Raw genomic sequence first — 23,724 nt, 5'->3', positions numbered from 1 at the left:
CTCACTCAGATTTGAGGGATAATTTAGGGTTTGGCAAAATCTTTGCTGACTTGGCAAAATCAGTTTGAGCATGACTGTAAATCAGTTGTAGTTGTTGTGTGTTTTCTGTTCATGTTCATGTTCTCTTCAGTGATTATGTTTGGTAACAGCAGGTGTTCCCTATCTAAAGCTACTCTCGGTGCTGCGTTTCAAACGCTATGGGAGAACAGTCTTTGTTCGACCGGTTGTGAAGCACGTGTCAAACACGGCAAAATATTTTTACCGGAAGTAGTAGAGACTATTCTAAGTTCTAGCTACGCTCTTTGATGGAACGTCTTTGGCAGATGGTGCATGGTACACCATGCAGACCCAATTCACTGCCAGATCGTTTCAGTGTTGGAGTTTGTGCAAGAGTATAATATTTTCCCAATATTGTATTCTGTATTTATTCTAACTGTATATCCTGCACTTGCTAATTGCACTTCTGGTTAGACCTAAACTACATTTCGTTACACTGTACTTGTATATGTGTAATGACAATAAAGTTGAATCTAATCTAATCTAAAGAGAAACTGTCCTCAGGAACAAGCCCAGGTACTCTCAGGGCTTATTTGGCCGCCGTTTCGGCCTGCCACGGACTGATTGGTGGGGTTTCTGTGGGAAAACACCCTTTAGTAGCCCGCTTTATTCGTGGAGCGAGATGGCTGATGCCTCCTTCTAGACAGACTGTTCCGTCATGGGATTTAGCAATAGTCCTCGAGGGTCTGGTTAGCGCCCCTTTTTAACCTATGGAGTCAGCACCTATCAGGCTCTGACCTTTAAAAATTTCACTTAAGAGAATTGGAGATTTGCAGGCGCTCTCGACCTCGCCGTCCTGTAAAATGTTTGCGCCTAGGATGTTCATAGCTATACTGCATCCTCAAAATAATTATCTGCCTAAAGTTCCGTTGTCCACCGTGCATCCAGTTGTTCTTGAGGCCTTCTGCCCTCCGTCATTCACGACATCGGAGCAGGAAAGATTACACCTAATGTGTCCAGTACGTGCTCTTCGGACTTACGACCACCGCACTAGCCAGTGGTGTAAAGCGGAGCAGCTTTTCATATGTTATGTTATGTTACCAGGCAAACCATGTCACAATGGGTGAGGGATGCTTTTGCTCTGGCCAATGAGGCCCGCGGTCAAGCTTTACCTCTAGGACAAGAGGTCAACAAGGGGGATTTCATCTTCTATGGCCTTAGCAAGTGTCCCCTTGCAGCAATTTTATGATGCTGTGTGTGCTCTCCGCACACATTTGTCAGATTTTATAGTCTGGATGTCCATGCGTCCTGGAGTCTACATTTACATTTACATTTATTCATTTGGCAGAAATGCGACTTACAAGTAGTTTTATACAGTGTCACATTACTGCAGAGCAATCAGGGGTAAGGTGCCTTGCTCAAGGGCCTTCAGCCATGACCTGCTCGCACTGAGATTAGAACCAGCAACCTTCTGATCACAAGACCAACGCTCTAACCACTAGGCCACAGCTGATCCCAGAAAACCTTTTTGATAGGGAACTTCTCGGGTTACTTGGCTGTAACACTGTTTCCTGAAAAAGCGGGAATGAGATGCTATGCCCTCAATGCCGTACTGTAGACATGCTGGACGTTCTTTCAGACAAAGTTGGAACGCGTATATATAACCTGCAGGTGCTGGTGTAATTAGCCACGTCACCTGCCGAGGTTATTTAAAGCCCCAATCTCGTTCCCGCTTTTTCAGGGAACAGGGTTACAGCCAAGTAACCCAAAACGTTCACTGTACATTACTTCACTCATTAATTTTCAAAGCACAAGGGATCCACGCCAGGGTTTCTTCTCATATGGGCTGGTGTCACCTTGTTCAGGTCATCTTGGAGCTATTTTCTTTGTGGATCTAAGCATGACTACTGTGTTCATATATCCCTAAACAAACCAAACTAAGGGAGATCGGGCACCAGGTGTCTGAACAAGTGCTCCAAATAAACATTCAGCAACTGTAAAGACATCTCACCTTTGGACCAGCCAAACCGTCTTGACCAGGAAAACCTCTGTTACCAGGAGCTCCCTGCAGAAAACAACAGTGAATGTCAAATTGCCTCATCTAGCCAACAACACACACACAGTTCAGCTCCATAGGGAGTGTCCTCTTACTCTCTCTCCAGATGGTCCGATGGGTCCGAGACCGCCGGGCTCTCCTCTGGGTCCTCGCTTACCTTCCTCCCCAGCTGGACCCAGGGAACCTTGAGGCCCAACATTACCCTAAACAAACCACAGTGAAGATCGTTTAATTTAACTCATATCAATGATCACAACATACTGTAGATGGAGCATTCACATGTTTAAGGATCAGTCAATTCTTTCAGAAGATGAGTAACAGTGCCCCCTACTGTATGACACAGAACAAGTAGAAAGTCAGAAAAACTCATCAATGACTGGAGATCATGAACATTTTTTCAAGTGGAAGTCTGTACTTTTAAACATTAACGTATATACTGTCTAGTCAAATTTGAACTGAATTATCTTCACAGATATATTCATGTTAAATTGTTGTCATGTGGTCATGAATAAAGAATATGACTTACAAACTCTCCTTTAGGACCTGCTTCACCCTTGAACCCAGCCAGACCCGGATCACCCTACAGGACACACACACCATCTATTAACATCAGAAAGTTTTAACCCTTCACGTCAGAATCAAACACGAAAATGAATGAAATTACATTTCAGCATGATGACACAAAGAATGATAAAAACAACCCTATATTGGCCCGCCCTAAAGCACAAAATCATCCAATCACAATGATGATATCTTTCTCTCGCTCTAAAATAATTTCAGGTTGACATCTCTGCATGTTTTCTTTTTCGTCCAATGCCTTTATTGCCTTTATTGCAGTGTTTCTCAAACAAGGGGGTCTCAAAATGATCCAAGTAAGAAAAACCAAGCATTTGAACGAGCTGAAAAAAGTCCTGGTTCATATAACCTGTGTTATGACACTACAGGACAATTTTACATTGGTTGTAAGTATTCGTTGTGATTTTAATTTTGTTCAGGTAAATCCCGGAGATAATATTATTATACAATAATTTAAGAGGAGTTGTTTGATAGTTCTTTAACTTAACTTATCTTTAACATGCCTGTTTTACAAGAATTTAGCTAATAAAAGGTTAAAAAGAGCTTGTGATTAGGTTGGATTAGGTTGTGACCTGGTTGGATATGTTTTTTTATGTATTTGAGGCCTGAGACATTTGGGACTGGAGGGCTAACGTTAGTATTTGCCTGCTATAGCGTTTACACAGTAGCATTTCATCTTTTATTAATTAGATTTTGGTCAAATGTATTTTACAAAAGGAAAACTGTCAAATAAAACTGTGATGTCGGCATTTTAATGATGATGGACAAAAAGCACATTTGCACATATGCTGGTCAAAAACCCTGTAACGTTAACTGCATTTGAGTTTCACACAAAGCCACACGAGTGATCCTCGTCACCTTGATCAAATATATCTAAGAAATGTATTTTTTTAGATATCTTTTTTCATTTATGATTGTACACTTTTATTAATCAATCGTATTGGTTAATTCATGTCCACGCTGTAAAAACTTTGAAATGGAAGGGGCTTGAAACCGTCTTTTTTTATATGTATTCAAAGTTTCTAATATGTTCAATTTAACCATATTATGGGTTTTCCCGGATGGCATCACCTTTTTAGAATAATGCTTTTAAAAATATTAAACGCAATTTTCTATACAAGCACTCTCTTATCCATGTAAATGCCTTTAAATGATTAAGGCATGATTTTAAACGGTTGCTATGACGCGTGTACAGTATAGAGACAGCTTGCTGCGTGGCACAAAGCAACGCTTGCAAGATGCAAACTGTGGGCCATTATCTGTCACCAAGGTTTCAGGAATTCCAAACCTAGCAAAGATGACCTTCAACCTCTCCACTGTCGTTACCGTTATGAGTTTGGGAAAGTTTGCAACCTCAATTAATCTCGAGAAGTAGTCCACCATGACCAGGTAACGACCTCCTTTCCACTGAAAGATATCTGCTGTAACACGCTGCCAGGGTCTCGCTGGCAAAGGCGTTGTCATCAGTTGCTCTGTTTTCTGCTGTGAATGCTGACAGCAGATGTCGCATCATTCCACTCTCTCTCTTATTTCTCTTATTACACCAGGCCACCAGACAGCTTGCTGTGCTCTTGCAATGCACTTTGCCATTCCTTGATGACCCTAATGAAGTCTGTTGATCATCTCCCTCTGCATGGGTTGTGGAATCAGAATTCATCCTCCTTTCAGTAAAATTCCATCAGCTACATGGATATCTGCTCTTTGAGACCAGTACGGCATGAGTGGTGCACTCACAGTTCCCTTTCTGTCAGTCTCTCGACGTTGTGTTGAACCGACAGATGGGGTTCGCCCCTGAGAACCTATCATCTTCTGACTATTTTGAAAAGGCCAATGAAATTGGCGAATGAAATTTGCATGCCGGGCTCCGCCCCCAGATATCCGGGTATAAAAGGGGAGCCGGCGGGCTCATTCATTCACCTTTTGTTCTTCAGAGCCTTCGCATCTGATGACATTCTACGAATTGCCGAATTCTGCGGGCGGATGGCTATTCAGACGTTGCGTCACGGTGGCTGTGTTCTCTTAAGATCCAGCCACCACCTCGTCTGCTTCCCGTTCTGTGATCGCAGCGGCTACGGCCCTGCCGTCAGCGACGGCGAGCAGCGAGGGTGATGTGGGGATAATTGTGAGCGTTAATCTGTCAGCCGGCCGGCTCGCGGACCGCTCGCGCCCCGTCTCGATGGTTTAGCAGTTCCCCGAAGATGGTCCTAAGCCGTCTTATTCCTCAGCCACGCGCTCGGACACGAGCCGTCGGCTCAAGTGCCGAGTTTTACAGAGGCGCATAAGGAGTTCAGTAAGACCTGGAGCGCCCCCTTTGGCGCGCTTCCATCTAGCTGACTCTATCGCCCTCTCTGCCCTCGGGGCGGGGAAGCAGCTAGGGACTATGTCAATGCACCCTGGGTGGAGCATGCAGTCGCGGGTATCCGCAGACGGTGGCCACCTGGGGAGCTTGACCTAGACTCACCCCGCAGGTGGCCCCCCGGAGGAAGACGTTGAGAGAAGGACCACCTAGAGAGATTGAACCATCGGGCCCGACCCAGCCTTTGTCTCTGGATGATCGGACTGGGGTGGTCCCTGCCGCGTCCCGACACCTTCTGGGCCCCTCCGGGGGCCTAGTGCCCGCCTTCTCACAAGGAGAGGTCTCTCTCTGGGTCCCATTTGCAGCCGCTCTCACCCTCTGAAAGATGGTGTTCGGCAACTCGACGTTGCGTCGTGGCGGCACGCAATGGCGAGTATAAAGCAGCCCTCAGCACTCTCGCTTCGACGGTGCGTCGAGCTGCACCATCGCCTGGTAGGTGGTTTAGCGGGGCTGTTCCCCCCGGGTGGGACCAACACTGCTAGTCATTGAACCAACCCCTGCGGGTTGATGAAGCAGATCGTAGCCCCCCTGTGAGGTCCCTGGGTGCTTGGTTAGCATTTCAAACCATCACGGTGTCTGGGAGTGCAGTCCGTCTCGGCATTCCATCCAGTTCGCCAGACCTTCGCCGGGCTTCGGGCATCCTCTTACCTCAGCAGAGGCAGGGATGTTCCCGTGCTCCAGGCCGGGGCTGCCACCCCTCTGGCAAAGGCGATCGAACCGTCCCCTCGGCCGAGATGTCCAGTGGCTTCTACAGCCACACTTCATCATCCCCAAAACCAGGGGTCGCTGCATACCTTGAGCAGCACCTTGCAAGGGTGCCGTTCAGGAGGCGCAGAAGCGCGTTCTGGTGTCTGTCAGACGCCAGGAGTGGTTCATGACAACTGACCGCATACTCTCATGTCCAGTCTCCCTCGGCACTGTCGAGGGGCTGGCATGTCAGTAACGGGTCAGCTGGGAAAAAGAACAGCTCTCCCTGGCGCGGAGCTCCCCTTTTCCTGGTGGGGAACTCGCCACTGTCTCCATGACAGCACAGTCAGTGCTGAGCTGCTTGAACTTTCAGGCAGCAGCCAGCGGTCCCCTGAAATCAGTCTCAGAGGCTCCTGGGCATGGTGTCCTCGGGGGTGGCCTGTCCCCCTCGTGTTGATGCACCAGGGACCGCTACAGCACTGACTACAGAGACGAGTTCCCTGGAGAGCGTGGCGCACTGGCAGTAGGCGTGTCATCATTACGCCTAATGCAGTCACATCCTAACCCCGGGGCAGGTCTTGAGGCCGGGCGAGGTAACGACAGACGCCTCCCTACGGGGTGCGGTGTGCAACGGGCGCGCAGTGTCGGGTCGCTGGATGGGCCCCCACCTGCGTTGGCATATCACTGCCTGAAGTTGCTAGCTGTACTGCTTGCACTGATGAGGCTACGGCCTCTCGTGCAGAGCCAGCATACTGGCCCGGACAGCACGACCGGCGTAGCGTACTAAACCCTAGGGTGGCATTCGCTCGCTGCAGTCATCGCAACTCACCCAAACGCCTCTTCCCGTGGAGACAGCAGGTGGCAAAGCCCCTGCATGTCACACGCCCACCTCTGGGTCTGGCTCCGGATGGGACGTGGAGTTCCTGGATGATCTACCCCCACAGTGGTGGAGACTATCACTCAGGCAAGGGCCATTCCCACAAGGCTGGATGCCTTTAAGTGGTGCCCCTTCTTGTCCTGGTGCTCTTCTCGAGAAGAAGACCCGCGGAATTGCTCGCTTAGGAACGTGCTGCCCTATTGCAGGAGAGGCTGGGGAGTAATTTCCCCTTCCACATTGGAGCGTGGGTACCCGCTATCGCGGCTATCACGTACCAGTTGCTGGTGAGCCTCTGGGGCGGCATGACCTGATTATTAGGTTCCTCTAGGCCGCGAGGGGCTAAGGCCTCGTCCGCGCACCGTACCCTCTTGGGGCCTTAAGGTGGACCTTTGGGTCCCCTTTTTTTCGGGCCCTGCGGAGAGCCCCCTTTCTCGTTCTGCGAGGGGGGTTGGGTCTCCTGCTGGGGCTCGAGTCCATCCAGAGGGTGAGGCACCTGCAAGCATTCCGTGTCCACCGATTGCCAAAATTCAGGCCTGGTGACTCTCACGTGATCCTGAGACCCCGGCCGACTTACATGCCCAAGGTTTCCGCCGCTCCCCTTCGGGAACTAGGTGGTGAACTTGCAGGCGCTCCCTCACCGGGAGAAAGACCCAAACTGTACGTGGGGTGTCCAGTAAGCGCATTGCGCCTCTACTCCAACCACACGGAGGGCTTCAAAGCTCTGAGCAGCTCTTTGTCCGTTATGGAGGTCAGCAACGTGATGTCTCAGAGGACAGTTGTCGTGCTGGATCGCACACACCGTCACTTCGGCGTGCCCATCCTAGCCCATGCCCATTTGAGTGACGGTAAACTCCGCTCGGGGTGTGGCCTCCTCGTGGGCACCGGCTCAGTGCGCCTCTCTGGCAGACATCTGTAGAGTTGCAGGTTGGGCTACGCTATACCTCCATGGGGAACCGGCAGCTCGAGTCTTGCCAACAGTGAGACCAGCAGTCGTAGGGCGTACGCCTGCGCATAGCGCCATTCCCCTTCTTAGGTGGATCAGTGCGCTATGGGCTGCCTCCCTTCTTTCCCCGAGGGTGAGGAATAGGCAGTCCGTCCGTCCATCAATAAGCAGGGCAGCGGGCTCGGCGGAGCAGCCCTGCCGCCTATGGCCGGGTATCAAGCTGAGTTATTACATATAGCTCTAACCCGACCTAGTGCCCCACACGTAGTAACCCCCCACTAGGGTGGTTCCGTCTGAGATGTCGTCATGAGATGGTTCCCCTCGTGGCAACCCATGACCTCCCCCAGGTGGACATCCACCTTGCGGCATTCCGCTCATACCTACCATGAGTTCTCCCCTATTTGGTGAGACCATGTTGGTGTCTCCACTTTATTCCCCCCTATGGTGGGAAGTGGTCTCCGTAGCAAACGTCCACATTGAGGGAACAGCGCTTACCCAGTAACCCTACGGTACTGGACGGCTTCTCGCTTAGAGAAACAAGGCCTCCGTCTGTGGTGGCCGAGGGCAGGGGCTACTCATCTTTGCCAAAAGCTCTGGGAGCCCCTCCCTGCCCACTGGAAGGTTACAAATTTCCCGATAGCGCTCACGTGTGGCTCGCCCAGGCCGGTCAACGTCGCTTCGCTAGAGATTGTGACGCGGCCTAGTGCTGTGGCGTTTTCAATAGGAACCCCATCTGTCGGTTCGACACAACGTCGAGAGACCGACAGAAAGGGAACGTCTCGGTTACGTATGTAACCTCTGTTCCCTGATGGAGGGAACGAGACGTTGTGTCCCTCATGCCACAACACTAGCCGTCCACTGCAGCAGTCGTGAGATGCTCTCAGGCTCCTTAGCACAAAAGGTGAATGAATGAGCACGCCGGCTCCCCTTTAATACCCGGATATCTGGGGGCGGAGACCGGCATGCAAATTTCATTCGCCAATTTCAAAATAGTCAGAAGATGATAGGTTCTCAGGGGCGAACCCCATCTGTCGGTTCGACACAACGTCTCATTCCCTCCATCAGGGAACAGAGGTTACATACGTAACCGAGACGTTTTCTGATGTTCTGGTCAGTCCTTTTGTGTTTATTGTTTCAGTTGTTGGCAGGTTAGATCCTCTTCCTGCATTTTCTGAATCTGTTTCAGCCAAGACCATAGGATGAAGTGTCGGCTAAACTGCACCAGCATAGCTGGTGAGCTTATCTCCTTTTTCACTCTCACAAATGCTTCTTCCTGCTGTGTGTCCCATGTCCAAGTTAACAAGTCTCTCAGTGGCTTTGTGAGAGTTGGAAAATTAGGTGAAAACTTCCCGGCATACTTAACCATTCCCATGAAACGTCTCACTCACTCCACATTTTTTGGCTCAGGCATGTTGAGAATGGCTTGAATCTTGTCCTGGTCTGCTTATTGCAGTTGTGCCTGCAATACAATCGAGTCCCATATAACCCCCAGATACGTTGTATTCCTACGAGATATCTTACGAACGCCTCCTTATGGCACTTCGCCTGCCAGGACTTGGTGACAACGGGGTTAACTGCAACACCAAAGAGCATGTAAGGCGAGATTGTGGCATCGAGAAGGGACGCCCGCTTATTGTATAACCAAGGAATTTCACTCTTTTGACAGCAAACACACACTTGTCGCTCAACGTTAGTTAAGCATTTTCCAACTTTTTCAGCACTTTGCATAATCTCTCATTGTGTTCTTCCTCATCTTTTCAAAAAACTAGGATATCGTCTGCATGGCAAAGAGCTCCTGTCGTTCCTTCAATGATATGTGAGATTCTGAGCTAAAAATGCTCTGGATCTGAAGCTATCCCAAAAGGAAGACACTGGAAGCAGTTTCTCCCAAGGGGTGTGATGAATGCTGTTAGCGACTGGGAGTCTTTGTGAAAGGGCCAGCACCTAAATGTGGCATCTAATTCCGAAAACACAGCTGCTGCTTCTTGCTGCACTAAGGTGTCATGCACCGCTGGCAGTATGTGTCTTTCTTTACACACATACTTATTCAATCTTGTGAGGTCAACACAGATTCTAAAATTGCCATTAGTTTAAGGTATGACAACCATTCCCACGCACCAGGCAGGAGGCTCTTCTATTCGCCAAATTACTCCCATTTCTTCCATTTCGTGGAGTTCCAGATCGCCATATCTGCAGTGTTCCGCAAGCTTATATACATCTGTGATAAAGCCCTCTCCTGATTCCCTGGGTTGTTGGAATCTGTTATGTGTTATGATGTTATGCCTGCCAATGAAGTGTTCACCTAAAGCCTTCTTGAGTCCTTCATAACTTCATAACTGTTTTTTCATCCTCACTTAGGGGTAATGTATTTAAAATATCATCACTTTTCTCTCCCATAATGTATAGAAGCAAGTTTACATGGTAAGCGGAGTCCTTCTCAGCAAGGTCCGATGTAACTCTGAATCATTCAAAGTGTTGAATCCACTGTGACCATGAGTTCATCGAAATTAAAACTTCCTGGTGGTGTCAACGAAAATATCTGATCCATATTTTTTTCCTATGATCACTCACTTTTAACTTGGATGTTCAGTTCCGCTTTTCCTTCATTTAACGGGTTCAGTACAAATTACACACTTTATCCCTCTTGATCTATGCAGCTCTAGCAGTCATGATGCAGTATTATTTAATTTTCCTAATCCAGACAGCTCGGTTACCCAAGCTCCCCTTCCTCATATACATTCCTTTCTGAACTCGAGCACCTTCTAGTGTTAAGGCAGATCCCATTACCGTAGCTTTAATTAGTATTCTTCTGTTTTTAATATCAAATTTAGCAGTAAAGACTGTTAAGTGTTTGAGAAATTCAATCTTTTTTTTTATTTCCTCCCTCTGTTATTAACAGTGAGTAGATATTATTTTGTTTGATTTAATTTGTCATTAAGATGTGACATTTAAGGGGGGATGGGGGATTTCCGCACATGCCCCTCAAAAGTTCTGTGCATGACCCTGCCTATTGTTACTCAATAAATCTCTTTCAGATGGTTGATAGTCCCACCAGGCTGAATCCAAAATGTCTTGAAAATCATCTTTAATTGATTTTGAACAAACGTGCCACATAATTATTCAAATGCTTCTTTATTTGTGAATGACATCAGTGACCACTGTGTCGCAACGGTTAGAGACACGAATATTCCTAAAACCAAATCGTGTATTATGATGAAACACTTCTCTGTGCAAGGTTTCCTTCATGATGTAAATTGCTTTGAGTGGGAAAATATAACTTTAATACCTGACCTTAATATAGCATGGGAATATTTATATGCAATTTTTTCTACTTTAGTTAACAAACAAGTTCAAAAGATATAGGGTGAACAGTAAAAATAATGCATGGTTTACTCCTTTTTTATCCAATATGCTACATGAGCGAAATCTGGCATGGTTAAAAGCTAGAAAAACAGATCTAAATGCAGATTGGCTTAATTTTAGATGACTGTGCAATGCATGTACAGTAGCTATTAGAAAAGCTAAAGTAAAGTATTTCCTCAATCAAACACAAAATTTAAAAATCTCATCAACATTTTGGAAAACTATTAAATAATTTACTAAATAATTTACTGTTGTCATGAATCTGCCTTCATGTCATGTCTATTCTTGGTCTTGAGGCAGATTCATGACAAAGTCTTATGTTTTATGTGAGAGAGAGATGTTGGTTCGATTGGCTTTCTTGCTCTCTCTCTGGTCCGTGTCTTTGTTCCCGCCATCTCGTTTCCTCGTTAACCTTCCCTGAGTGTTTCAGTACCCGCACCTGACCCTTGTTAATTATCCTCTGTCTGTCTCCCTTTAAAACGTGCTCGTTCGTTGTACATGTTACCTTGTCAATGATCTTAGTCGTGAGAAATACTTTCACGTATATTCTAGTCTGTGTTAGTTTCAGTCTTAGTGTTTTATAGTTGAGTTCTTGTTCAGTGTTTAATTATCAGTTATTGTGTGCCCTGCTTTTTCCCCTCTGGGTTTTTTGGTTTGTTTCCTGTTTTATTATCTATTAAAGCCTTGTTAACCCCTTCATCATCCGTGTCTGCCTGCACTTGGGTTCTCCTCTGTGATTCATAACAACTGTAAAAAATAAAGACTTGGAACTTCCACCTTGCATTGTAAAAGGGTCCCATACAGTCACTGATAAAGTTAAAATGCTTCATTCTTTTAATGGTCATTTCATAGCTTCTGTTTTTTTGTTTGATTAATCTAATTCCCTGATGAACCCTGCCATTGAACAATCTGAGGGAATTACGTCTAGTCAGGTTTTTAAACTTTCACCTATTACAAGCTCTGAAGTGTGTAAAGCCTTAAACATTTTAGATACTTCAAAATCAGCTGGTTCAGCATTAGCCAAAGTATTGGAAACTTTTTTCAGTAACCAAGTGAAGGATTATCTTATTGTTAATAATATCCTATCTGACTTTCTATCAGGCTTTAGAAAGCAACATAGTACAACTGCAGTCTTAAAAGTTTTAAATGATTTCATCGAATCTGTTGTTAATACGAATTGCTGTGCAGGTTTATTTATTGATTTATCTAAAGCTTTTGACACTGTTGGTCATAGTATATTGATTCAAAGACTAGTCAGTGTAGGATTTTCAAAACATGCTTTTGGCTGGTTTGGTAATTATCTTGCAGAAGGTTTAATTTTAAATGCACTCAATGTATCTAAAGGTGTACCTCAGGGGTCGGTCTTGGGACACTTCTATTCAACTTATATATTAATTATATTGATCACATTGTGCAAAATGCAATTTTTTATTATTATGCTGAAGATACAGTTATTTATAGTTCAGCATCTTCACCTAATCTAGCTCTTTCTCAGTTGCAGCTTGCTTTTGATATAGTGCAGTGTAATTTATATTAATTAAAACTGGTTTTAAATGCTGATATGACAAAGCTCATGATGATTACGAACAAAAAGTTAATTCCTCACAGCCTTCCATCAGTCACTACTTTACAGGGTACTACCATTAAGTCTGTCTCTCAGTATAAATATACTCTCTTTCTTTTACTCACCATGTTCAACAGTTGATGACAATGCTGAAAGTGATGTTGGGTTTTCATTTCGGAAGTAAGTCATGACTTTCTTCTGAATAAAAAAAGACTTGTTGCTGCTACTTTTATGTCTGTACCGGTTTATGGTTTATGGTGATGTGATATACTGTACATGCATGCATCATCTCCATAGGAAAAAAATATTTCAAATCTGTTGCTCCCACTGCCTGGAACAACTTGCAATTGTGAATCAGAGAGCTGGTCTCGTTAGATGTTTTTAAAACGATGTTAGATAAAATGGAAGCTGAAAATGCTTGTAGATGCTTTTTTTGATTTTAGTTTAAAACTTGATTTAATTTGTGTTGCGTTTGAAATAGCGATCATGTGTGTATATATGGTTGAATGTTACTTGTAAATCCATGTGACTTAAGTTTTAAAATCTTGGCCAGGATGCTCTTGTAAAAAAGATTTTAAATCTCAATGTGATTTTCGTGGTAAAATAAAAGTAAAAAAAACTTAAATCAAGTCCATAAGATTGAGATCCAACGTTATGTTAGATTAGACACAGGAGAGGGTGGAGACAAGGGACCTCGAGTCGGGTCACCTGAAGCGTGATTTTGATTTATGCCGGTGTGGTACACGTGAACTCATAAACTCTTTTACCAGTTTTGACACAGAAAGTCTATTATGACCGCTTATTAACACATTTATCACAACATCACGTGTAAATAATGAACAAATATTTAACATGTGGAAACTCACAGACTGTCCCTTTGGACCGAGTGGACCGGTTGCTCCCTGAGGTCCAGGAGGACCGCGAGGACCGGAAAAACCAGGAGCACCAGCAATACCAGGAGCGCCCTACAGGAGGGGACAGAGTATGTGTGAACAACATACATTATATTCCGAGTATGTGACCTATAAACAAACACAATGGGAAAAGCTCTTGCACTCACCCCTGATCCTTTGGCTCCGGGGTTACCGTCAGTCCCAGCGTTACCCTACACATTCAGACAAAATATTCAACAGTCAGCAACTTGTTGTGTCTCAATGTCATCTCTCAACGAACAAAATAAACATCATTAGTCCGCCACTGTGATGTTGAATGATTGTAAAAGGAATCTGGACAGAGACAATAAAGCTGATAAAACATCAGAATGCTTTTCACTGGTAATGCTGAAGTCATTTGAGGAGGATTTCACTTGTTCATTTAGTTTCACCAGTGGTTATTTAGGATAAAAGCACACTTGTGTTCAGTGCTTTGCTCAAAGGTGAACCATCAAACAGCATCACTGGGGTGACGTGTATGATCACTCACAGAGACTCCAGAAGGCCCTGGAGCTCCAGGGACGCCCGACTCTCCACGAGGTCCTTGTGCTCCCTCAGGTCCACGGGCACCGGTAGGCCCAGCTTCACCCTAAAAAACAAACATTTGCACGAAATGATTTCATCACTCATACCAATGTATCGTTGGTGTCTAACTGGTTTGAAAAATGTGCGTGAAGCATTTCTTTTATTAATCATAAAAAAATAGACGAAGGAAGAAATGTCCCACCTTCGCTCCGGGGGATCCTGGGAAACCAGAAGCTCCGACAATACCTACTGGACCCTGTTAGCACACCAAAAACACGTACACATGTTTATCATCTGTAAATGCACCACAGCTTTCCTAAAACACATTGATGAAGAGATAATGTGATGAGAGAATGTACCGGAGGACCAGCGGGACCGGGCAAACCATCATTTCCACGAGCGCCCTGTTCAAATACAATAGACAACATTTAAAATGCTAACAAAACTACAACACAATTCTGAGATTAGTGGATAGAATCAATATAACTTCTTCATGGGAGTTTTTATTTTTAATTTTATTTAAGTTGTGTAGTGTAGCTTTAACAGTATAGTGTTTATCAAATGACAGGCAGAGAGATGGTCTTACAGCAGCTCCTGAGGATCCTGGACGTCCCCGTTCACCAGCCAGACCGCGAGGACCCTAAACAAAAACACACACAAATGAACTCAGATTCTGCAGATTCTCAGTTTCTCCTACACAAATGAGACAATAGTTGACATACAGTAATAGACGTATGTAGAGTATTTTTACACTTCCGACATCCTGGTTTTTATTTACCTTTCAAGTTTTAATTTAAATTAGAAAATTAGAATGAAAATTATCGTATCCTGTACTGGTGGGTCACAACGTGCCTGAGCATTGTGAGGTCATTTCATCATTTTATGTATACGATTGTTTTAAAATTCCCAAGTTTTGTTGTAGATTCTTGAAGAGTTCTGAATTGCCTTTGCATTGGCTGGTGAATGTGTGATAAAAATTGACAGTGAAATGTGGTAGTAGGAGTTGGATTAGCAGCTGTTCAAACACGTACCATCGGCCCAGGAGCCCCGCTCTCTCCAGGTGAGCCAGATTCACCCTAAGAGAATGGCAAAGAATAAGAGAGAGAGACTGAAACTACTAAAAAAACGGACACCTAACGCTGGAAAGATGAACATTTGAAACTTATGAGATATGTGGAGGTCATACTTTAGCCCCAACAGCTCCAGATTCTCCTTTAGCACCATCAAGACCTGGATAACCCTACAAACACACACACCACAGGTTTAGAGGTTATCACCATTATCTCATGATTTTAGAGTGATTCAGATACTGAATACAGTCACATGTTAAACAGTGTTAAGCACAATATGGCACAGCCTTTACTGAAACATCATGTAAATATTAAGCACACCAGTGTCTCTTGTCATCTGCATTTGAAGAATAAGGAAGAGCTGCTTTGTCATAAATGAAGCACAGCTACTGACCAACCAGATGCAGATTTATATCGTAAAGCACATGCTGAAAAAGAGAAAAGTCAACTAACTCGATGTCCCTTTATTCCAGGTAGACCTGGTGTTCCTGGAAATCCACGGGCTCCCTGTGTTCAAAGAGAGAGAGAAAGTGAGAGAGGTATGAGGTGAATGTCTCCTCTTTCTCTCTCTGGCCTGCATCCACAGCAAACGCTCACATCTGGACAAAAGCTTGTGCGTCCACACAGCGATATAAACACTGAAGTACTCACCTGAGGTCCAAGAGGTCCACGTTCACCACTTTTACCAGGTTTACCTGCTTCCCCCTTCAACAAAGAAACAAAACATGTAGCTGGAAGCCAATCACATGATGCTACTATAGTGACATTTCACTGAATATCCTGCAAAATTTTCAGATACACGTGGATGGAAAAATGAGAAGCATTTTCTGCTGGCATAAAGATGAAGCACATTATGTGTTACAGTATGTCATGTGGGCTGGAGGAACAGCTGGAGATGTGATATTCATTCCCTACACTACAAAAACATCTGAGATATTGAGGTGAGGCGTTAGAATACTTACATCATCTCCAGGTTTTCCTGAGGGACCAGAGGGACCACGGGGACCCATTGAGCCCTACCAAACAACAATGAAACCTTACATTTGAAAGGCTCATAGCTTCTGCTGTACATGTTTACCTCATTTTGTTGAAAATGTTTTACACACATTAAAAGAAATGTTGACAAATATAGACTGTTACACTTGGTTCGTAATGATGTATTTATTTATTTGGAGGGGGGTTCTAACCATTAGACAAAGCATTCGTAACTAACAGCTCATGTGTTTCATTGAGATAATACTGCCATTGGTTTGGACAACAATGAAGGCCAAATTTGGAGTAAGATGAAGATGAAGAGGAATTTGAATTGCAGGATCCAGACTGCTCAGGGTTGAAGAAGGTGACCACACATTATGTACATACAATATGATATTTAATTACATGAATTAGGTGCCTAGCCATTATGCTCCACAGGAGGGCACTCTCCTCATTTTCTGGACTTTCATTTTCACTAGAGGACCCATAATCCTATTTGATTCCTTCCTTTTTACACTGGTTAACAGTGACAATTTTGATTGTAAAAACTAGGTTTTGCAGGGGTGAGTGCGAGGGCAGATGCACTTGTTTTGTTTGTTGCTGTTAAATTCAAATGAACGGAAATAGAGAAAATGTTTTTGAGATTCGTTAAACTGTGAAGCAGTGTGTGTAAAGGATGTGAATGATTCTCAGTGGTAATGAGCTGTTTGTTATGGTCTGTACATACGGCTGATCCGGGCTCTCCGGCCTCTCCAGGGTTCCCCTGAAATCCTTGTGGGCCCTGCAGCATTGAGAGACAGAATTACCAGCACAGACAGTGTGTGTACATCAATGCCAGAAACAATATTTATCTCATCATTGTGGAAAAAACGGTCTGTTCTTTTCAATGCTCTACGTGTTTCTTTTTTCTCCGAAAATCTATTTTGTTTTCTTCTAAACGAATATGAAGCACAAAGTAACAGTCAAGATGACTTTAAGGAAAAAGGCCTAAAGCTCTCAGAGAAGATGACAGTGTTAACCTGTGTTTATGCACAGTATCAGCTTACACATGCTTTTTCTGCCCTTAATCTTCAAAAAGAATCAAAACTCATTTGTCTTCTGTGTCATGTGACTCAATGGGAAAAAGCACTCACAGGAGTTCCATTTGGGCCCGGTGGTCCTCGTGGTCCCATCGGTCCCTGAAGAAGAAATGTATATTTAGTATTTATCATAAATATTTTTATTATGACTTTTTTGTATGGCCAGCTCTAGCTGTAGGACATTAGTGTGACTAAATGGAGCGTAAAGACTTCGAGAATTCCGGGCGCTCACTCGACCTTCATGTGCCGGAAATCAGCCCAAGTGCTCTGAACCCTTCTGACATACCAACAATTAAACCTTTAACAGCACATGTCCTGACACATCTAGATCACACATCTCAATCATGAACCTGGCTTTTCTTTGAAAAACACTTAATATTTCAACGGAATCACTTGTAAGCTTCTGTCACTAACAAACTTCTGGGTGACAGCCAAAGAAAACCTTGGGTAGTCAGGTCTACTATAAGCACCAAAAACCCCAGACGTCCACGCACACACACACAGGAATGAATGCATGTCAGTGTTTAAGAGCCGTAGAAGGCAGTGAGTTTCTAACATCCCAACATGATATGAGTCAGGATTGCAATACACAACACTAAAAGACTAGTGTTTCAAATAGAATGATTTTTCATCAGAACATACTTCCTGTTGTTTCATGTATTTACTATTTTATAGCTACAATTCTACAATAATAACTGAAATAGAGAATGATCAGGTGACTATATGTAAGACGCAGTGAAGTGTGTGCTCTCACCATCGGTCCCTGCATCACGCCCATTTGTGCTGAAGATTTATCATCAAACCCACCGGCCATATGAGCGGCAAAGTTCTGAAAAAAATGTAAAGTTAATGACACTGAATGTTTCTCACAGTGATAAAGCAACCTCCTCCATACAAAACCTAAACCTTGATTAATAAAAAACAATCACCATAGACGGTCTGAACGGCAAAAACATAGACCAATGCTTTGTGGCCCAAACCTAACCTTCCGGTAGACATCCACAATGAATCAATAACGACAGAGTCCCTGTAGAGTAGGTTATTTCTGATAACAAGTGAATGACATTAGCTAGCAAGTCAAAACTATGTCTAGTGTTATTTTAGGTGTTCAGTAGAAGAACCGAAACTTAAATGAGACACTACCCCACCTGTTCAACAAACTGTTTATGTAATACAATATGCAATCAAAACTGAATATAAATCAACCATATTCAGTTATATTATTAGCCATTAGCCGGACTAACAAACAAATACAGACAGGAAGTTAACCAGAAGTCGGGCCAGAGTCACTTGTCCACAGTTAAACAGGCTTATGAAATGAATGAATGTGTGTGATAAACGGATTTGAGCTGTTTGATCTTCTACTTCAGCAGAGCAAACAAGTGTATGGCACGTAAAAGTTGAATTCTCTGAAAATCATAATCCCAACTCGAGCAGACACATGGCTCAAACAGGACGTGAATCAACTGAATTCCCTCTTGTTTAAAAGCTCATATTAATCCACAACTCTCTCACTGTGTCTCAGTTTACAGCTGTTCTTAAGCCCTAAAATACAATTGTACTGCCTCTAAGTTAATATGACACCTCACAAATACTTACTCCACCAAGGCCAGGGGGTCCGTTTGGCCCCGGGGGTCCAGGGGGTCCGGGGTTTCCAGGGATGCCAGGCTCACCATCTCTGCCACGGGGGCCAGGACTTCCCTACACCCCCCAGAGAAACACGTAATGACTTCATCATGAGACGCTTTATATCAGCTCAGCTTGAGTGTTTGTCATCTTAAAGCTCTTGGTATTGGAACATTAAACATCATCAGGCATACAAAAATTATGCAACATGAACACAAATTTAAAAAAAAAGAGTAGTGATCATGGAGTTCCTCAGGTTTGCTTTTTTTCTGAATAAAGTATGTGTGTATGTGCACACTTAAAAAATCCAAGCAAATCCTCCCTCCTCAAATTCGTCATCATTTGTTAAAACATTAAATATAGTCAAATAAGCTTTTCAAAAGTATAATGCAGAAAAGATGCCAGTAGTTATGTGGTTAGGGGTTAAACTATAGTGTTTATAACTAACTGAATATAAAAACAGTAGAAGTCTGTGTAATGTCCTCAATTGATACATACATAAATGTGTGTGTATGTGTGTGTGTGTGTTTTAAAATTAAGTTATAGCAAAGTTTTACCATCCTAACAAATGTACACACTTCTCTACAGTAAAAATACAGACTGTAAATTAGACTGTAACAATCCAACTTGCAAACTGTTCTCCCAACAAAGATAATAAAGTTTTTTTAATTAAAGGAGTCAAACGATTATGTTCCAAGCCCAGGTAACCATAAATTATAGCTGCATATAGCTCAAAGACTCGATGGCTGCCTGACGCAGTCTTACCGTCCACTGCTTCAGCGGATTTGACAGAAAGCAGGCAAGGAGACTCAGTGGCGGTTCTACATTGAATTGCACCCCGGGCGAGAACATCTTTGAGCGCCCCCCCCCCCTCGAAAAAACTAAATTATGTCATATTTTTCTAGGACCTAAACTACAGTGGTACAAATTGAATTTGTCATTAAAATGTAATTGTACCACTGTAGTTGAGGTCAAGAAAAGTATACATGACATTGTTATAAAACAATTTGACAGAGTATTAACACTAAATGATATTTTACTGACATTTCTATTTGTACCACTGGAAAAAAAGTGGTCAAAAAAAGATTCATGACAGTTATAATGGCCTCATGACAGCCAATGTCAAAACCAATATGACAGTTAACCCAGCTGTAGTGGCCTTAATTCATTTATCTTCTTATTGGTTATTTGTAATCACGTGTTTTGTTGTGTTCACTTCCGTTTCCTTTATATCCGGTGTGTTATATTGTTTGTCGTGGTTGGTAGGGGGGTGAGCGATGGGATGGCCAACTTTCTGTTGACCGTACAAGTAAAATGTTTGTTCTGTCAAATAAAACAACTGTGACGCGTACAGAAGTGTCTCTAAGGCAATATGGTTAGATGCCGAAACACCAGTTACATTCAATTATTAATCTGCTATGTCATGTTTTTATGACAATTATGACAGGTTAAGATGTATTGGTTAATGTAAAGTTGTCAACAAAGAACTCAAACAAACAATATTTGCATTAAAAATGTCATAATTGAGCGAATGACACTTAATGACAGTTGTCATAAACATGCATAAAACCTTCATATTCATGACATGTGTGATGTAGCAAATAAATAGCAAAGGTTATGTTCGTCTTAGAAACTAGCTACAGATTGGAAAATTCAGTTTGCTCATTGCGGGACCTTACGTTAACCCAACTGATGGAAATAAATAATAATAACTGAACTAGTAACAGTTTTGTTGCAAAGCACAATATAATGGTGAAATTAGATCTCGTGTTTGTTGACTTAAAACCAAATTTGTTGTATAAGTTCTACCTGCCCTGCGCGGGCCTCGAACCGGCGTCTGACCGAATGAGAGTCGGGCGCTCTAACGACTAGACTAAACACCGCAGCATCTCTTCACACTGAAAAACTTTAGATGACAACATTATAGTTGCATACCTTTATCTTTTCAGCATGCAGGGGCGCCAATTTGCCAATTCCCCACACAATGAATGATAGATAATAGATAACCGATTTGCGGCGGCCCAGAGTTTTTTTTACTGCTCGTGCCGGTGCCGCCCCCCACGTGACATGAAAAAATGCCGCCCCGGGCGACTGCCCGGTTCGCCCGTGCCTAAAACCGCCACTGAGGAGACTAGTGGCTGTTATATGATTGGCTGAGGGGCCTCTCGTGATCCACGTTAGCCTTTATGCTCCAATTTTAAGTATTAAAGACCCCATAATAATACATCTCCCTATCATAAGAAAATCTTTGGTTACTGAGCACGGAGCAGAATGAATCAACTTCTACTGTCGAGTGCTAGGCTGGTATTAGCAACATGTTATGTTTTGTCAAACTAGTTTTTGCAATAAGCTGTATATACCAATAACCAATATATATTCTCTGCTTAAGTTTGGCCAAAATAAATATTTGGTTCTTTGTTGACACTTGACTATGTTGTGACAACTGATGACTCTACCATAATTGTTTAATTGTTGGTTGGACTTCAGTTTCCGTATGTTGAGTGAACTCAAAAACGTGGGTTTGTGACCGGTTGCCAATTTGTTTACAGTGATATAAAACAATACATTATGAAAAAATATTCATTTTTGCCGTCACAACAAAGGACACGTGTCAGTTTATTTGTCAACTATGTATAAACTGAGAGATAACCTTTTCGCCCTTGTCTCCTCTCTCTCCCCGGGGTCCTTGTTCTCCTGGCGGTCCCTGTTTGGTAAAGGAGAGAGAGTTTAAGATGCGGAAACACAAACGCTTAAGCAAGCCCAGAGAATTTGAGGAATTCCAGAAGTATTCGTACCATAGGCCCGGACGGTCCCCTCGGCCCCACAACCTGAGGAAAAATCAACAGAAAGTCAGAGTTAATTATCATGAAAAGCTTTCCGCTTTCAAACAAACATGAGAAGAAGATGACAGAGACTCCATTAGAGCTTTACTACTGAAAACACACACAACACTTTTCAAGGTTTTCCGTTCACATGTGAAGACTTACATCTTTTATGTCTCCCGGTTCCCCCTTTTGTCCCTGTGAAATCATATGATATCATGACACTTTATTTATCATCATCATGAAAAGCATGCCGTGATTTAAGACTCCTTACGGCAGACCAAACACACAGCGTATATAGAGCGGATGAAGCAGACACATAATCACAGTTTATCACACCGTCAGATGTCAAAACACACATTAAAGACACAGACTCACCTTCACACCTGGCACTCCTGTGCTCACACAGACAGACAGAAAGAAAGAGAACACAGTGTTAAAAACAGCCCACAGCTGCCCCATACATAAAACAACACATTGTGACCAATACAAGTCATCATTTGATAGCTGATGTCTGTCAGTAAAGAGAGCCTGATGTCACAATACGTGAAATGGAACACATGCAACATCTTCAATGATGCTAAAGTTTGGAAATATCACGGCTGTCCTTCCAATACCTTCTGTCCTTCAATTTGTTTGTCATAAATCGTTGCTTGTCAACTTTAACAACAAAGTATTTCATCGTTTCAAATGACAGTGTTTTTAAATGAATCGAACCATCTTAGGGTCCAGAAGGACAGTGAATATATGAACATGATGCGCTGATGAAGACCGTAGGAAACACTGACTGGAGATGTATTCCAGTGACATGTGTAAAGCAGTGCGTGTCATATCTGTTCTTTCTTTCGTGAGCGGTGTTAAAGGTGATCTGGGTAAAAACGGTAAAAGACTGGTGAACTCTTTTCTGTGAGCTAAAGGGACGGGCCTGAAACTGAACCGACATCTGTTCTATCCAAATGATTCCCATATGTGTCCATCAGCACAGCAGACAAAGCCCGCCTTCTTACTCTCTCTGTTTCTCTCTCTCTCTGTTTCTCTCTCTCTCTCTCTCTCTCTCTCTGTCTATTTCTATTTCTCTCTCTCTCTCTCTCTCTGTTTGTCTCTCTCTGTCCTCTCTCTCTTCTCTCTCTCTCTCTCTCTCTCTCTCTCTCTCTCTCTGTCCTCTCTCTCTGTCTCTCTCTCTGTCTCTCTCTCTCTCTGTCTCTCTCTCTGTCTCTCTCTCTCTCTCTCTGTCTCTCTCTCTCTCTCTCTCTCTCTCTCTCTCTCTCTCTCTCTGTCTCTCTCTCTGTCTCTCTCTCTGTCTCTCTCTCTGTCTCTCTCTCTCTCTCTCTGTCTCTCTCTCTCTCTCTCTCTCTCTCTCTCTCTCTCTCTCTCTCTCTCTCTCTCTCTCTCTCTCTCTCCGTGTCTCTCTCTCTCTCTCTCTCTCTCTCTGTGAGTTGTTTTGGGTCCAAAAGCATTCGCCGTTATGATTCGAGGATGGGGCAGAGATGGAGGATCCCATTAGAGGTGCTCTTTTGAAATAAATCCCATAAGCAAGCAAACAAAATGAGGAATAAATAAATTACAACCGGAGTCAGCGCCACAGACCGGGCAGCACTCCCCAAACGGGATCTCGGGTTTGGGACAGTCCTTCAGCTCCTCACAGGTGATTTCATCACACAGGACTGTGCCCGTGTCACACACACAAACGCGACACGGCTCCGGTTTCCACACATCTTTGTCACTATAGCGCTGGCCGTCCTGCATACAGCTGCCTGGATCCTCTGTGTGAGCATGAGCAGAAGAAGAGGAAAAGCTGGTTATTCTAGCTATGACGTGCCATTGATTACTACTGAAAGAAACCGTATTAGTGTGATGCTGCACAATGATCTTTCATCTGATAAACATTAGTGCAGGTCAACGCATTCAAACACACACCACTAGATGGCAGCAAATTTGTATGGGAGTCTTTCTTAAGTGGAGCACAAAAGAAGATATTTTGAGAAATGTGTTCATACAGTGGAAGTCAATGGGATTCTGTTGTTTGATTATCAACATTCTTCAAAATCTTTTGTGGTCTGCAGAAGAAACTCATATTACCATATTAAACATTCACAATGCACACAAATATCTGTAAAATACAACGTGAAATCAAACCTCCGCAAACGTCAAATAAACAAAAGCTATATATTCAGCTATAGAGTATATTCATTAGTTTGGTGTTTATTCAGGGCTCCGTTGGTCTAGTAGTTCTAGTAATGCACGTACAGTATTCTTGTTTACTTTTGAGTTTTTTC

General features: G+C 43.5%; 1 protein-coding gene across 1 annotated transcript in view; it reads right to left on the bottom strand.

Annotated features, from left to right (window-relative positions):
* Window positions 1-23,057, bottom strand: part of col2a1b (collagen, type II, alpha 1b) — a 47,374-nt gene extending 24,317 nt beyond the window's left edge. The window contains exons 1-22 of the mRNA XM_079482521.1: window positions 23,014-23,057; window positions 21,614-21,672; window positions 21,422-21,454; window positions 21,277-21,330; window positions 18,600-18,701; window positions 17,755-17,829; window positions 17,055-17,099; window positions 16,649-16,702; window positions 15,909-15,962; window positions 15,598-15,651; window positions 15,400-15,453; window positions 15,063-15,116; window positions 14,908-14,952; window positions 14,463-14,516; window positions 14,236-14,280; window positions 14,079-14,132; window positions 13,842-13,940; window positions 13,480-13,524; window positions 13,286-13,384; window positions 2,580-2,633; window positions 2,149-2,256; window positions 2,009-2,062 (exon numbers count right to left, since the gene is read on the bottom strand). Of these exons, the coding sequence (XP_079338647.1) occupies window positions 2,009-2,062; window positions 2,149-2,256; window positions 2,580-2,633; window positions 13,286-13,384; window positions 13,480-13,524; window positions 13,842-13,940; window positions 14,079-14,132; window positions 14,236-14,280; window positions 14,463-14,516; window positions 14,908-14,952; window positions 15,063-15,116; window positions 15,400-15,453; window positions 15,598-15,651; window positions 15,909-15,962; window positions 16,649-16,702; window positions 17,055-17,099; window positions 17,755-17,829; window positions 18,600-18,701; window positions 21,277-21,330; window positions 21,422-21,454; window positions 21,614-21,658 (1,281 nt within the window). The 5' untranslated portion in view covers window positions 21,659-21,672; window positions 23,014-23,057. The remainder of the gene's footprint in view (window positions 1-2,008; window positions 2,063-2,148; window positions 2,257-2,579; window positions 2,634-13,285; window positions 13,385-13,479; window positions 13,525-13,841; window positions 13,941-14,078; window positions 14,133-14,235; window positions 14,281-14,462; window positions 14,517-14,907; window positions 14,953-15,062; window positions 15,117-15,399; window positions 15,454-15,597; window positions 15,652-15,908; window positions 15,963-16,648; window positions 16,703-17,054; window positions 17,100-17,754; window positions 17,830-18,599; window positions 18,702-21,276; window positions 21,331-21,421; window positions 21,455-21,613; window positions 21,673-23,013) is intronic.
* Window positions 23,058-23,724: the final 667 nt, after the last annotated feature.

Source organism: Barbatula barbatula, assembly GCF_947034865.1.
Source record: "Barbatula barbatula genome assembly, chromosome: 20".
Taxonomy (NCBI): domain Eukaryota; kingdom Metazoa; phylum Chordata; class Actinopteri; order Cypriniformes; family Nemacheilidae; genus Barbatula; species Barbatula barbatula.
The sequence above is the reverse complement of the archived record's forward strand: the minus strand, read 5'-3'. Positions and strand labels throughout refer to the sequence as shown.